Source organism: Podarcis muralis, chromosome 9, assembly GCF_964188315.1.
Source record: "Podarcis muralis chromosome 9, rPodMur119.hap1.1, whole genome shotgun sequence".
In the NCBI taxonomy this organism is placed as follows: Eukaryota; Metazoa; Chordata; class Lepidosauria; order Squamata; family Lacertidae; genus Podarcis; species Podarcis muralis.
This window is the reverse complement of record NC_135663.1, coordinates 9396328-9411827: the sequence shown is the minus strand read 5'-3', so window position 1 is coordinate 9411827 and position 15500 is coordinate 9396328. Positions and strand designations below refer to the sequence as shown.

At 46.9% G+C, this 15500-nt stretch overlaps 1 protein-coding gene across 1 annotated transcript in view; it reads left to right on the top strand.

The window, feature by feature from the left end:
* The window catches only part of NPFFR2 (neuropeptide FF receptor 2), a 69133-nt gene extending 64467 nt beyond the window's left edge, over positions 1-4666 (top strand). Inside the window, exon 4 of the mRNA XM_028744421.2 lies at positions 1410-4666. Coding sequence (XP_028600254.1) covers positions 1410-2256 — 847 coding nt within the window. The 3' untranslated portion in view covers positions 2257-4666. The remainder of the gene's footprint in view (positions 1-1409) is intronic.
* Positions 4667-15500: the final 10834 nt, after the last annotated feature.

Below are 15500 nucleotides of genomic sequence, written 5' to 3'. Positions count from 1 at the left end.
ATAGCCATCCGAGGTCTCTAAGTCTCTCCAGCGAATCAGAGGATTCACAGAAAGGGGCTCCCGTGGTCAGAGCTAGGGGGTTGCCAGAGGGAACACCCCAGGAAGGAGGGGCCAGAGGGGACTCAGAGAGCAGCAGCTGGAAATCGGGACCAGCTTCCCCACCGGAGAGCAGTAAGGGGGAGGAGTCCCAAACATCGGCAGCAGGCAGCTTTCCGTCAGCGGAAGGACATGAGTCAGGGTTAGCCACGCCTGCATCAGAGAGCGAGGAAACGGTCAAAAGGAAGGTCGGGGGCAGCGCGCGCGCGCCAAGTTCAAATGTACAAGAGGGAGGCGCAATGAGCAGCCCGGAGAGGGAGCCGGGTCCCAAAGCACGCCGAAGAGAGGGGGAGGAGTCCGAAGGGTCCGCTTCCGAGGCGTCCAGGAAGGAAGGCACCCAGGGGGGTAGTAGGACCCAGAGGAGGAAGGAGAAACGTAGGAGGTGGAGTAAGGCTAGAGTCTTAAACTGGTGTACAGGGGGCGGAGACTCAGACGAGGCTTCGCTGGTCTAGGGTCTAGACGTAGAGACGCACGCTAGGGTTTGAAAATGGGAACTAAACTTCAATAAAGACTTTGTACAGTTCTGCTGGCTAGCGTTGGTCTTCTGTGAGCTGGGACCTGGAGGCCGTCTCTGACACATACGATCAACCACCCACTCAAGGGTGAATTCCTAGGACTGGATTCAACTAATTGGTCCTGCTAGTGGAAGCCCCACTTCCTGCTTTCCCTCCTCTCCTTCCCCAGTACCCCATTCCCTTCAATTGGCAGTGGTCAGCAGAACTCACAGAACAGTGGATGGGGTTAGAACTGTAGAACTTTTGTGGCAAGGTGGCATTGAATTCCTTCCTTGATGTTTGGGATTCCACACAAACACACGCAGCCTGAACCTCAGTTTCAACTGATAGATCTTCTTTTGGAAAATAGCTAGAATGCTGCAGTGAATTCTTCTTCCTGCAGCCTACAAAGCACCTAGTGGATGAGATAATACTCTTCTTACTGGCTGGGTACAGTACAGAGTCTTCAGCATCATGGAACACTCTGGTAGGTGGAGAGGACCTGTACTGATCACTGTCCCGCTCCTCCTTTTTGCTGCCAGAATAAGGGAAGGACTCTAATTCACTGCTAAAGCATCTGTTTTGCATACAGATGGTCCTAGATTCAATTCCTGGCATCTCCAGGTAAGGCTGAGAATGTCCCCTATCTGTCCCAAATCCCAGAGAGACACTGTCAGTGTAGACAGTACTGAACTAGATGCATCAATATATGGCAACTTCCTATTTTCCACCAAGGAGACACGTTGAGAATATGAGACATGCAGAATGGAAACCTTGTCTGTTTTTGAACTTAGAGGTGTTTTTATCTCTTCCTCGCAGGTTCCGCTCCATTGTTTACCCTTTCAAGCAGAAGCTCACCATCTGGACAGCAGTTGTCATCATAGTTGTCATCTGGGTCCTGGCCATTGCCATCATGTGCCCGTCTGCCGTGATGTTGAAGGTGGAAGAATCCCGGCACTTCCGAGTGTTGCTCGGTTATGACAACAGAACCAGCCCCATATACTGGTGCCGGGAGGACTGGCCGAACCAGGACATGAGGAAGATCTATACAACCGTGCTCTTTGCCAACATCTACCTGGCCCCTCTGTCCCTCATTGTCATCATGTATGCCCGGATTGGGATCACGCTCTTCAACACCTCGTTGCCTGCCTCTGGGAAGCAAGGCCAGGAGCGCCACTCTGTCTGCAGGAAGAAGCTGAAGGTCATCAAGATGCTCATCATCGTGGCGTTGCTTTTCATCCTCTCCTGGCTGCCCTTGTGGACCTTGGCGATGCTCTCTGACTACGCTGACCTGAACGAGGAACAGCTGCAGGTCATCAACATCTACATCTACCCATTCGCTCACTGGCTGGCTTTCTTCAACAGTAGCATCAACCCCATCATCTATGGCTTTTTCAACGAGAACTTCCGGCGAGGCTTCCAGGCAGTTTTCCGGCTTCAGCTCTGCTCTGGGGATGGGATGCCCAGGGAAACCTACTCCCAGCGTGGACAGAGCAATGCCATTTTGCCAGCAGCTGATCCGCAGGAGCCGGAGCATAGCCTTACATCAGCGATGATGGGGAAGTCAACTCAGAAAGGGAACTGGATGGACAAGACGCAGGTTTTGATGATGGAGAACCTCGAACAGGTTTCCAACAACCATGGTGTTAAGCAGGACCTGCTATAAACTACCTCAGCTGTTTGGTTTTGCCAAAAGAGCCATGATATTCAAGCCCTATCTGGCAAAAACATCTGCAGCTGTTTTAGGACTTTCTTGCTTGTACAGTGTATATACGTTTTTGTAATTACATCTGATGGTTAGGGGGTCAGGGGGAGAAGTGGTTTCCTATGCCAGTACAAACCAGGAATGTTTATAACATAAGCTAGAAGTGATATTTGCACCATCTCACTGGAGTAGTCTCAAAGTCCTGACTCTAAGGGAGCTCTGGATCCTAGCAGGATGCAGCCTGTTGCAAAACCTATTGGTGCAAGCTTGACCAGCTTTTATCTAAGACATACTGTCAGTTAGAAGGCCAACACCCTTCAGACTGGGAAATATTTCCAGTTGAAAAGACAATCCTGGGTCACTCAAAACAAGAGAAAACTCCTGGATATGCGCTAACGCTCCATGGCCTTAACATAAACATTTACCTCTTTTATTAATTATTTTAGAATATATATTTTAGGTCACTTACATGGAAGATATCACCACCCTGAGAATTCCCTTGCTGAAGTGTCCCTTAGCTCAGGGATGCCCCTTAGTCCATGGCCCTCTGAATGTTGTGAAGACTACAAATCCCAGCATTCCTGACCATTGTGCTGGCTGGGACTGATGGGAGTTGAACAACATTTGGAGGGTGACAGGTTCCCCAGTCTTGCCTTAGCTGGGACTGGGATCTTGCTCCTGACAAAGATGGAAGCGAGGACACTTTTTACTGAATAACATTAAAGCTCTCTCTCTCACACGCACATGTGCTTGCACATGGGTGCTTGTATTCATATTTGAGTTGCTATCCTGAACGTTCAGGTTGGGTAGCACCAGTGGTGTAGTGTGGGTTGCCAGTGCCCAGGGCCATGCGGAAGGCTGGGTGGATGGGAGGGAAACAGATAGAGTACACATGCACATTCAACTGCCCAATGGCATCCGCGTCACCCAAGAGATCACAGCTGTAGAGATAAGAAAAGAGGAGTCATTACGTTGTCTGGAGTAGACACTTCCTGGTTTGCATGGAGAAGCTGTTTTCAATGGAGCTCAGCGATGGAAGCACACAACTGTACTGAGGCAGTACCGGGTGTCGAAATTTTGCACCCAGGGCAAGCGCACCTGTGCCCCCCCCACTGTGCCACTGGTTAGCACCTGTTATTAGGAACAAATGGGTTGTTAAAATTAAGCAATCTGCCATTTGCTTAACTGTAGCTACTAGCTTACCTCTGTGTAGCTATCACAGTAACTCATTGCAGTAAAAAGATATGCCGGTTTCAGAACAAAGGGGAAAAAATAAAACCCACCTTGACATTTGAGAAGATCCAACACAGTTCTAGGTACTTATGTTCCCTCTCTTCTATATGAGTGATCTAAACCTCCAGAAAGGAAGATTGATAGATCAATGTATTACCCAGACATCTCTGTTCTAAGCTCATTATGGTGTGATTAAGAAGGCACTAACAGTGCAATCCTGCATGTGTCTACTTACAAATAACCCCCACTAAGTTCTCTGGTCGCAGGATGTGGGTGGCGCTGTGGGTTAAACCACAGAGCCTAGGACTTGCCGATCAGAAGGTTGGCGGTTCGAATCCCCGCGATGGGGTGAACTCCCGTTGCTCAGTCCCTCCTCCTGCCAACCTAGCAGTTCGAAAGCACGTCAAAGTGCAAGTAGATAAATAGGTGCTGCTCTGGTGGGAAGGTAAACAGTGTTTCCATGCACTGCTCTGGTTCGCCAGAAGCAGCTTAGTCATGCTGGCCACATGACTCGGAAGCTGTACACCAGCTCCCTCGGCCAATAAAGTGAGATGAGCGCCGCAACCCCAGAGTCGTCCGCGACTGGACCTAATGGTCAGGGGTCCCTTTACCTTTAAGTTCTCTGGTAAGTGGCCATATAGTAGGGATATGGAATGTGGTGCCCTCCTGATGCTGCTAGACTCCAACTCCTATCAGTCCCAGCCAGGATGGGCAATGGTCAGGGATGCTGGGAGTTTGGATCCAACAACTTTCAGAGGGCCAAAGCTTCAGTATCCCTGGGTATAGGTGTGCAGCCTCAGACCATGTTAAGAACAGCATGTACAGGAAAAAGACAGGTCCCTTGGGTGTGTGGTGTCTTAATTGCTTAAGGCAGCCTTTCCTACCCTGGTGTCAGGTGTTTTATTCTTCACCTCCCTAAATCAGCATAGCTTATGGTCAGGAAGGATGGAAAGGCACCAGACTGGGTAAAGCTGGCTTAAGTCTTTGAGACAAGTGCTAGTACGTTTTACTACTTCTCTAAATTGGGTACCACAAGCTTCTATGCTTTGGAATTGCAGTTCTCACCTCCGTGGTGCCCCATATCTTGAGCATCCTTTATAGGTATCTGAAGAAGCAGTTCAATAAATACTGAACGCATCCTGTGCCTCTGATGTTTACCTTGCTTGCATGCAATTAATATCTACCTATCCCCTTTTGTAAAGGTGATGTATTCCAAACTACAGGTGGTGCATGTCCTTCCTATTCCTTTCTGATATTTGGGAAATGTTTTCCCTAAGCCATGACTAGAAAAACAAAACAGTTTTAAAAGTTAACGTTTATAAAATCACAAAATTTGAAAATAATAATGAATATGCTGCTTTCAATTGAGTATATTTGAAGGATTTTAACTTGCATACATATATATTTTCCACGGTTGTATTATGGTTTCTCAGAGTCCCCTGGCAATGCATATGTGGAAGCCTCAAACTAGCTAAAGCCAGTTGTGACTACAGCTACTTTCTTTGCGAACTTACATGGGAGTATGCCCCATTTAACATAACAGGTGATATACAATTTCTGGACCATTGGGAACCCTGTGCTGGCATCTGTCTGTCTTGGGAGACAAAGGAGGAGTGTGCTTTTGGAGGTGAGGTCAAGCTGTTGGAAGTTTGCATTGCCTGCTGTGGCTGTAGAGACTGATGCTGGAGAGACATGTTTTGTTGCAGCTGGGGCAGATGAAGGTGTCCAGTTGTGCTGCTCCAAATGCAGATGCACCAAGGCGTTTCTTCTCTGTTCGCTCCTCCCAGTGGTCATTCCTCCTCTGGTCACTGCTATGGATACACAACTCATCTGCCTGTCTCCAGGTGCTGTGATCATCTGCAAGGGTTTCCCACATATGGGAGCGTTGATGTTGCCAGCCTTCATGTCACACGTGCAGAAATCTTTGTAACACAGAGTTGGTCTGCCAACTGGCCTGGTGCCGGACAATGACTTGATCATTGAGAACCCTACAAAACAAATTTCCTGGAGCTGCTGGGGACTCTCAGAAGCAGGAGAAATTGGCCAACAAAAAATCCCCTTTTCCACGAAGAAAGCCCTCCCACTGGATGATGATGATGATGATGATGATGATGATAATAATAATAATAATAATAATAATAATAATAATAATAATAATTTATTATTTGTACCCCACCCATCTGGCTGGGTTTCCCTAGCCACTCTGGGCGGCTTCCATAGAAACCAAAAAACACTAAAATATCATACATTAAAAACTTCCCTGAACAGGGCTGCCTTAAGATGTCTTCTGAATGTCAGGTAGTTGTTTATCGTTTTGACATCTGATGGGAGGGCGTTCCACAGGGCAGGCGCCACCACCGAGAAGGCCCTCTGCCTGGTTCCCTGTAACCTCGCTTCTCGCAATGAGGGAACCGCCAGAAGGCCCTCGGCGCTGGACCTCAGAGTCCGGGCAGAACGATGGGGGTGGAAACACTCCTTCAGGTATACTGGGCCGAGGCCATTTAGGGCTTTAAAGGTCAACACCAGCACTTTGAATTGTGCTCGGAAACGTACTGGGAGCCAATGTAGGTCTTTCAAGACCGGTGTTATGTGGTCTCGGCGGCCGCCCCCAGTCACCAGTCTAGCTGCCGCATTCTGGATTAGCTGTAGTTTCTGAGTCACCTTCAAAGGTAGCCCCGCGTAGAGCGCATTGCAGTAGTCCAAGCGGGAGATAACTAGAGCATGCACCACTCTGGTGAGACAGTCCACGGGCAGGTAGGGTCTCAGCCTGCGTACCAGGTGGAGTTGGTAGACAGCTGCCCTGGATTGACCTGCACCTCCATGGACAGCTGTGAGTCCAAAATGACTCCCAGGCTACGTACCTTGTACTTCAGGGGCACAGTTACCCTATTCAGGACCAGGGAGTCCTCCACACCAGCCCGCCCTCTGTCCCCCAAAAACAGTACTTCTGTCTTGTCAGGATTCAACTTCAATCCATTAGCCGCCATCCATCCTCCAACCGCCTCCAGGCACTCACACAGGACCTTCACCGCCTTCACTGGTTCTGATTTGAAAGAGAGGTAGAGCTGGGTATCATCTGCATATTGATGGACACCCAGTCCAAACCCCCTGATGATCTCTCCCAGTGGCTTCATATAGATGTTAAAAAGCATGGGGGAGAGGACGGAACCCTGAGGCACCCCACAAGTGAGGGCCCAAGGGTCTGAACACTCCTCCCCCCCACCACTTTCTGAACACGGCCCAGGAGGAAGGAGTGAAACCACTGTATAACAGTGCCCCCAGCTCCCAACCCCTCTAGACGGTCCAGAAGGATGTTATGGTTGATTGTATCAAAGGCCGCTGAGAGATCCAGCAGAACTAGGAAACAACTCTCACCTTTGTCCCTAGCTCGCCGGAGATCATCAACCAGTGCGACCAAGGCAGTTTCAGTCCCATGATGAGGCCTGAATCCCGATTGGAAGGGATCCAAATGGTCCGCATCCTCCAGGCATGCCTGGAGTTGTTCAGCAACCACACGCTCAATCACCTTGCCCAAGAATGGAAGATTTGAGACTGGGCGATAGTTGGACATACTGGCCGGGTCTAAAGATGGTTTTTTAAGAAGCGGTTTAATGACCGCCTCTTTCAGTGGATCTGGGAATGTTCCCTCACAGAGGGAAGCATTCACCACCCCGCAGAGCCCATCACCCAGCCCTTCCCGGCTTGCTTTTATTAGCCAGGATGGGCAACGATCAAGGAGACAGGTGGTTGGTTTCATGTGTCCAAGCAGCCTGTCCACATCCTCTGGGGTAACGGATTGAAATTGATTCCATGCAACTTGACCAGACAGGGCTCTAGCACTCTCCCGCCCCAGCCCTGCTCCCACAGTGGTGTCTAGCTCCTTCCGAATATGAGTGATTTTATCTGCAAAAAACTTTGCAAAATCGTTGCAGGAGATCTTGGGGTCTTTACAAGGCCCCGGTGGTAAAGGTGGTTCCGTTAAATTGCGGACCACCTGAAAGAGTCTCCTGCTACTATTTTCTGCAGATGCAATAGAGGCGGTGAAGAAAGTCTTCTTCGCCGTCGCTATCGCCACTTGGTAGGCTCGACGTTGAGCTCTAGCCTGTGTCCGGTCAGATTCGGAGTGAGTTTTCTGCCACCGACGCTCTAGCCGTCTCAGCGATTGTTTCATCGCCCTCAGCTCCGAAGAAAACCACGGGGCTGTCTGGGCTCCATGCAATTGGAGAGGGCGCTTCGGAGCCAGACAGTCGATAGCCCTGGTTAACTCCGCATTCCAGCGGGCCACCAGGGAATCAGCTGAAAGGCCATCAACATGGGATAAAGCATCCCCTACCACTCTCTGGAAACCATTTGGATCCATTAAGTGGCGGGGGCGGACCATCCGAATTGGTCCCACCTCCCTGCAGAGGGGAAGGGTCACGGAGAAGTCCAGTTGCACCAGGAAGTGATCTGACCATGGCACTTCTTTGGTTTCACTTTTACTTAGTGTCAGATCACCCACGTCACTAGAGGTGAATACCAGGTCTAAGGCATGTCCATGACTATGAGTTGGGCCCAACTTATTCAGGGACAGCCCCAAGGAGGCCATGCTTTCCACGAAGTCCTGAGCGGCCCCTTGTAAGGTCGTGTCGGCGTGGATGTTAAAATCCCCTAGGACAACCAAACTAGGTGTCTCCAGGAGAACATCCGCCACGACCTGAAGCAGCTCGGACAGGGAATCCTTGGTGCAGCGGGGAGGTTGGTACACAAAAAGGAATCCTGTACTGCCCCTATTGCCCAACTTCCAGAACATGCACTCAGAAAACTGGGTCTTCCCAGTAGGACGCCTGATGCAAACTAATGACTTTGCTGCAAGGACATCAATAGGTTATTGCCTAGTGTGACATATTTCTGAGTTAACATGCACAACAAGGACCACCAATATGGCGCCCTCTGGAAGTTCCCATCATCCCTGGCCTTTGACCACCCTGGTTGAGTGTTAGAGTCTGACATCACCTAGAGGGCACCATGTTGCTAATCTCTGGTGTATGTCAGAAAAGAAACTCCATTCAATAATAAGCAAAGGGGAGAGAAAAAATCAGGGAAATTCTTGTTTGGCTTTTTATTAATTTTCTTCCTTCGACAAATTATCCCCATGGTAAGTTGGCATTTTGCAAGCAGCTGCTGTAGGTGCCCATATTTCCCTCAAGCCCCAACACTTGATGCCAGGTCTGTGATATTTTGTTCGGAGCTGCCTTCAGCATGCAGCTCTCCAGGGACTTCCCCCTGTCCTGTTTCCACAGATCCTTCAACATGAAAGTCTGTGGATTTAAGCTTCTACATCCAAATCATATAATAATAATAATAATAATAATAATAATAATAATAATAATAAAAAATATTTTATTTATTTATATCCCGCCCTCCCCAGCCGAAGCTAGGCTCAGGGCGGCTAACAACAATAAAAGTAATACAGCATTCTAAAATCAATTCATTTTAAAATCAATTTCAAAATCAAATTAATGGCAACCATTGCACTAGAGTTCTGTGAGGATTTCCAAAGGAGGGGGGTCAGACTGTGCCTTGGCCAAAGGCCTGGTGGAACAGCTCTGTCTTGCAGGCCCTGTGGAAAGATGTCGTCCCGCAGGGCCCTAGTCTCTTGTGACAGAGCATTCCACCAGATCGGGGCCACGGCCGAAAAAGCCCTGGCTCTGGTTGAGGCCAGCCTAACCTCCCTGTGACCCAGGACCTCCAAGATGTCTTTGTCTGAAGATTGTAAGGTCCTTCGTAGAACATACCAGAAGAGGTGGTCCCGTAGGAACGGGGGTCCTAGGCCGTATAGGGCTTTAAAGGTTAAACCTGATCCTGTACTCCACTGGGAGCCAGTGCAGCTGGTATAGCACAGGGTGAATGTGATCCTGTGGCAAGGACCCTGTAAGGAGTCTTGCCACAGCATTCTGCACCCGCTGGAGTTTCTGGGTCAATCTCAAGGGCAGCCCCATGTAGAGTGAGTTACAATAATCAAGTCTGGAGGTGTCCAACGCGTGGATCACAGTGGCTAAGTCTGCCACAGGGATACAGAACCTTTGATGTTCCACATGCTGGAGGGCTTCTTATGTGAGGCAGCTCCTCTCTCAAACATGCATACTCAGCCACTGGGCACATTAACACTTGGCCCAAACTACCTTGTCACCATGGGGCACTTGTGCTTGTAGAATGTGGGCATGCTCTAACCCTGATCCTGTTGAAGTTATCTGTTTGATAACTTGGATCTCAATGGAACAACTTAGTTATGACATCAGGGAACAACAGTGGGAGAGGGCTGGTGTCTTCACACCCTGTTTGTGGCCTTCCTGACCACTAATGAAGTATGGACCTGTGGTCTGATCAAACAGGGTTCTTACGTTCATATCCCTGCCAAAGAATTTTCAGTGCTGCGGCAAAACTGCAGTCCTCACAGTGCTTTGTGGGAATCAGAACTTTTTCCAAACTGGTTTCAATGTGATTTAAAAAGGGGAGGGGGCAGAGACATTCTCGCTAATTGGCCTTCTTTTCAGTCTTACGTTACAATTCTTCACCATTAAGCACCAACTGCTCTTGAAAATTGTGCTTTGAATATTGGCTCCAGACCACATTGTCTATCTCTGGAGTTCTTTAATTGAACAAGCTTCCATTGCCAGTAGCCCTAGAGATAGACATGCCTAATAAAAGCTGGCGTCGTTTTTGGCCAGTCACCAGCCAAATAGGCAATTTGCGATTTGGGTGGCTCCTTCTTAGGTAACATTGCATTCTCTTTCCTTCAGGCTTGGCTTTCTTTGAACCAGCATATGGTAAAGATTTTCAAGACTTCCCTTTTCTTTGTATTGATTCTCCCCTCTTGAGCATCCCTTTGTTACTTTTGTGCTGTGCTGTCTCGCTTCCCAGTAAATCCGTCCCTCCGTTTAAGGACTTTATTTTTTAAAAAAAGAAAAAAAGAATTGAGGATCTGAGAAATAAAAGAAAAGAAAAGAACTTTTGTGCAACTTTTGTTTGAATGTACAAAGATGTTACCTTCCACCCACATAAGCACAAGCATTAGCTTTCACAACATGATTGACAGTGTCAGGTCATAGTTTCCATTTAAAATGTGGTACACAGTGCTGGCAATGCCATTTCTAAAGGGGTATTCATACGGCTTTAAAGGTTACAGAAAAGCAGTGCCACAATAATCGATGGATCAGAGCATCTTCCTGACATGGACAGTTCAAAGTAAGTGAAAAGATAGACCTTTATTGAAATACAAATGTGCATTGGGACAGCCTCAAAAATAAGGAGGCTGCAAAGAACCATATAGGCTCGAATGAAAATGGAATCATCCAAATGATACAGTTTTGTAAAATTATTGTTTTCTCCAGCATTCCCTATTTTTTTCTCCCTTTTGAAATTAAGTTTCCAGATTCATTTTAACATGGTACCTTCTTTTAGGCAGAATAATATTTGTTACTCATAAGAGAGGAAGTACAATGGTACCTCGGTTTTTGAATGTCATCTGTTCCGGAAGACTGTTTGACTTCCGAAACGTTCATAAACCGAGGCACAAAGGGCAGTCTGCAAAGTTAATTGAGAAAATGGAGAAACACTCAGCAGAAGCAGTTTGACTTCCGAGGTGCGTTCAGAAACGGAAGCATTTACTTCCGGGTTTTCGGCGTTTGAAAACCGAAACGTCCAACTTCCAAGACATTTGAAAACTGAGGTACCACTGTAATTGTGCGCCAAGGTCCTGTGACCCGTAGTTCCCTAGTAGATAATAAACACACATGCACAAGTATTTTGGTTTATGGGTTGAAATAGGCCACAATTTTATAGGTTACAGATGTGAACAGTTTGGCTTAGGCATTGGGTGAAGCCAGGCTACATCCTGACTCCTGCCCGTCTAACAGGGAGTCTAAGGGGAAACCACCAATAGGGGGAGCCCTATGACTTACATCAAATAGGGGGACCCTGAGGGGTCCCTGGCCCATGTCCAGGCATTAGACAGAATCCACACCCCCAGATCCCTTTAACAGGATACCTTTAATGAGGAGGGAGGGACAGGCAGAGGCTACAACCTCCCTTCCATCCAAACAAAGGCTTACCTAAGGAGGAAGTACCTACCCTACATAGCAAGTACCATTCAAATATGGGGACAGTAGTCAGACTCACTCCTCGTATATTAACCTGTTAACACTGTCCAGCTTGTAGCAATTGTATCAGAGCTGGACAACATGGAATTGCCATCCTGAAAAGGATATAAAGAGGCATATGCAGGGCCATCTTACCCATAGGCACTAGGGGTGCGGGGCACCCGGGCGCCAGGCTTTCAGGGGTGCTAGGCTGAGAGCCCAGGGCCCAAGAGTTGAGTCCGGGGAAGAGCCCGTCCGTGAGCTCTGCTGCAGGTGGCTCTCCACCCCAACTCCCCGCCCTCCTGCCCAGCATTTGACGGCGGAATCATTGTCAAAGTCTTAAGGTGCCGTGCTGCCATGGGACCAAAGCTGGCAGCGCTCTGGGTCCCCGGACGGGCTTTTGCAAGCCGCCCGCAGAGGCTTGCCACTTGGATGCCTGGCAGCTGCCAGCCTTAACTTTCCTCCTTCCATTTCTCTGCCTCCCAGATTTGCTGGAGACGGAGGCAACATGTGAGCAAGGATGGCAATGCAGGCGAAAAAGAAATCAGCTTGGCGGAGTCCCTGGCCATTTTATTTGATTTGTAACCCCCCTCCCTGTCGCCAACACCCGGCATCCAAGCAAGCTCCGGCCACAGCAACTCCATCCAGAAGGCAGGGGGGAGGCGCTGGGCAGATTTTTGCACCCTGGCACCACATATGCTTACGACAGCCCTGGTCATATGCTTGATTTCTGGGTGGTATTTACAGTGATTTTATTGAAATTGCAATTTAAGATAATATATGGATTTAACCCAGGGGTGCACCTTGCACATCGGTCAGAGTTTACCTTTCCTTGACTGGTGTAATTAACAAAGCCAAGAAATTATTGTGCGTTGCGTGGTAACTATTGGCCCTTCCAAGCATCCTGAGAAGAAAGAGCTAAAATGAAAAGAACCCTTCCATTTTTTTAAAAAAAGATATTTATTAAGATTTTCAAAGTATTACAAAATGAAAAAAGAAAAAAGAAAAATACAAAATAAAAATAGTTAAAAACAATTCCATCTTTCCATTACTTATCTTTCATTTGCTTGTTTCCCGGACCTCCTCACACCTCCCTTTTTTGTATTCCAATTCAATTTGTTAGTTCAGCAAATCCTTTCCCTCTTTGTTTATCCTAGTCTTTAATCTTAAAATATAGTAACATTAAATTTTTACCTGTTAATAATCCATTTTTTCATATTCCTTATAGCATTATGGCTAAAAACCACTTAACCTCTTGTCCAACATCATTCTAACATTCATTAATTTTACAGTATTTCTGTAAGTAGACTTTAAACTTTTTCCAATCTTCCTCCACCGACTCTTTTCCCTGGTCTCGGATTCTGCCAGTCATTTCCGCCAGTTCCATATAGTCCATCACCTTCATCTGCCATTCTTCCCGGGTGGGTAGATCTTGTGTCTTCCAATACTTTGCGATAAGTATTCTTGCTGCTGTTGTGGCGTACAAAAAGAAAGTTCTGTCCTTCTTTGGCACCAATTGGCCGAAAAGAACCCTTCCAGAACCAACACCACATTTTGGGCAAATGAAAGATCCTCCTGGTACCACACAGGCTATGTGCACTGGAGGGCAAAACCCACCAAACAGGAGGATATGATGGCAGAGCTGCTTCTGTAGTAAATGGAATCTTTGCCCAAAGATGATAAACTTGATGAGAGAGTAAGGAAACAGATCTTTGGGATATTGAATGAAGGTTTTGGTGCAGGTCTCCCTTTGCAAGAACGTATTAAGCTGATCTTGCTCGCCCAGGCAAGGGAAACAGCTGAGATCCCAAGCTTCCCAGAAGACTTAGAAGACAGTCTGATCTGGTTTACAAAATCAGCTTACTATAATAGAACCCATTTCCTTAAATTGAAGGATCCAAAACAAATTGCCAGGTGAATGACAAACTGAGACATAGACCGTTCATTTCCTCTTTGAACATAGTCAATAGGTACCTCAATAAGGGCTCATTATAGCCCTTTTAAGGATTATTTTGAGCTGGTGCCCATTTTCACTGAAGAACGGCAGGATAAAATAATTTGGCAGCTATCAATTTACTGTCCCCCCTGAATCACTTATAATAATTGCAGGTGCTACTGTTCTTATTTCTGGAACTTAGTCACTGCCAAATGTCGAATGTTAATCCTAGCCAGCACAGAGTTAATGAACAGCAGAAGTTTTCTTGTCAGCCTTCCAACAGCATTTGTCTCCTACAAATTAATGGCCAAAAACAAAAACAATCCCAGGCAGAGAATGAGGAAAACAAATATTCTGGACACTCTCCACCTTTTATATTCTCTCAAGCTTTCAAGCTTAACAGTTTACAAATGATTTTTGAGAGAACATACATGCACTTAGCAAACACCTGGGGGGAAAAGATTTTCCAGCTTTTATAAGGTCACAATGATCTTAAACCTTATTTAAACCTTGGTCCTTTTCCAGCAGGAAGATAAACTTTTTCAACTTGCTCACAGTCTTAACATGTTTACAAATTTCTCAAATCCTTTAAACCAATTTAACCAGTTTAAACATTTTTGAAAAACTGATAGCTCAGTTGGTTAGAGTGTGGTGCTGATAATGCCAAGGTTTCAGGTTTGATCCATGTAAGGGACAGGTGCATATTCCTGCATTGCAAGGGGTTGGACTAGATGATCCTCAGGGTCCCTTCCAATTTGGTGATTCTATGCTTCTGTATGCAACTTGGAATGGAATCAAATAATTAAACAACTTTGCTGGGTGTGTGCCAGATTGATCAGGTCTAGAACACACAACCTGAACTCTCTACCCCCCCCCCTTTAAAAATAGACAAACTAGAGCCAAAAAAATGCATTGCATAATTTGAGATAATTAACAGTAAATAATGTTCCAATCTTGCTCGGATCTCTGGCTTGGGCAATGGTTTTGAGTGTTAGGGATTGAAACACAGGGAGAAAAAGAAAGTTAAGAAGGAGAATGAGAGGGAAATTCTCATTGCTTTTTCAGTTTCTCTAGAGAATTTTCTTTACTGGTCATGACACTCATTTTTGATGGGGAAATCTGACCGGAATCAAACTTTGAACCCTGATTTTCCATAAACTCACAACACAAAACATCACAACAAAATAAAACAACACACAAACAGCAGATTAACAAAACACGACTTCATAAATAGAGCTACTGTTTCAGGTGTGAAGGAAGGGGTGTCAAAACCAGCTAAACTCACAGGTAAATGGCGCAGGACAGCTGCTGTTCCTTAAGGGGTGTAGTCAGTGGTTTTTTTCTTTTCTTTTCTGGATCAGACCAGTGCTCTATTCTCACCGTAGCCCACCAGATGTCTATGGAAAGCCCACAAGCAGGACATGGGGGCAATGACACTCTCCTCCTTGTAATACTATGTGCCTAGTATTCTGGGGCATGTTTCCTCTGATCCTAGAGATAATATGCATAGCCAGTCCTCCGTGGACTTGTCAAGTTGATGGCCACCCTACATCCTGTCGGAACCGTGGGATGGAAAGCCAGCTGGCTTGGCCCCAGCCGGAGCGTCTCCCTTCTCAGCCTTGCCACCGCGGAGATCCATCAGTCATCCTCCTCCGACATGCTTCCGCAACTCATGCTGCTGTGCATGCAAGAGCACACATTACCCAGCAGAGTAAACACACAACAGATCGGGCTCGAGGCGTGGCTACTATACTAAACTACGCATTTATTATACATAAATCAGGACAAAGAAAGGCATAGCCTCTCTTCTTGTCATTCTTCTTGGAGAGAGAGAGGACAAAAGCAATACAGAGCAGATGTTCTGCTCACGGGACTCCAGCAATCTGTGCTGGAATGTAAACAGAAATGTAACATGT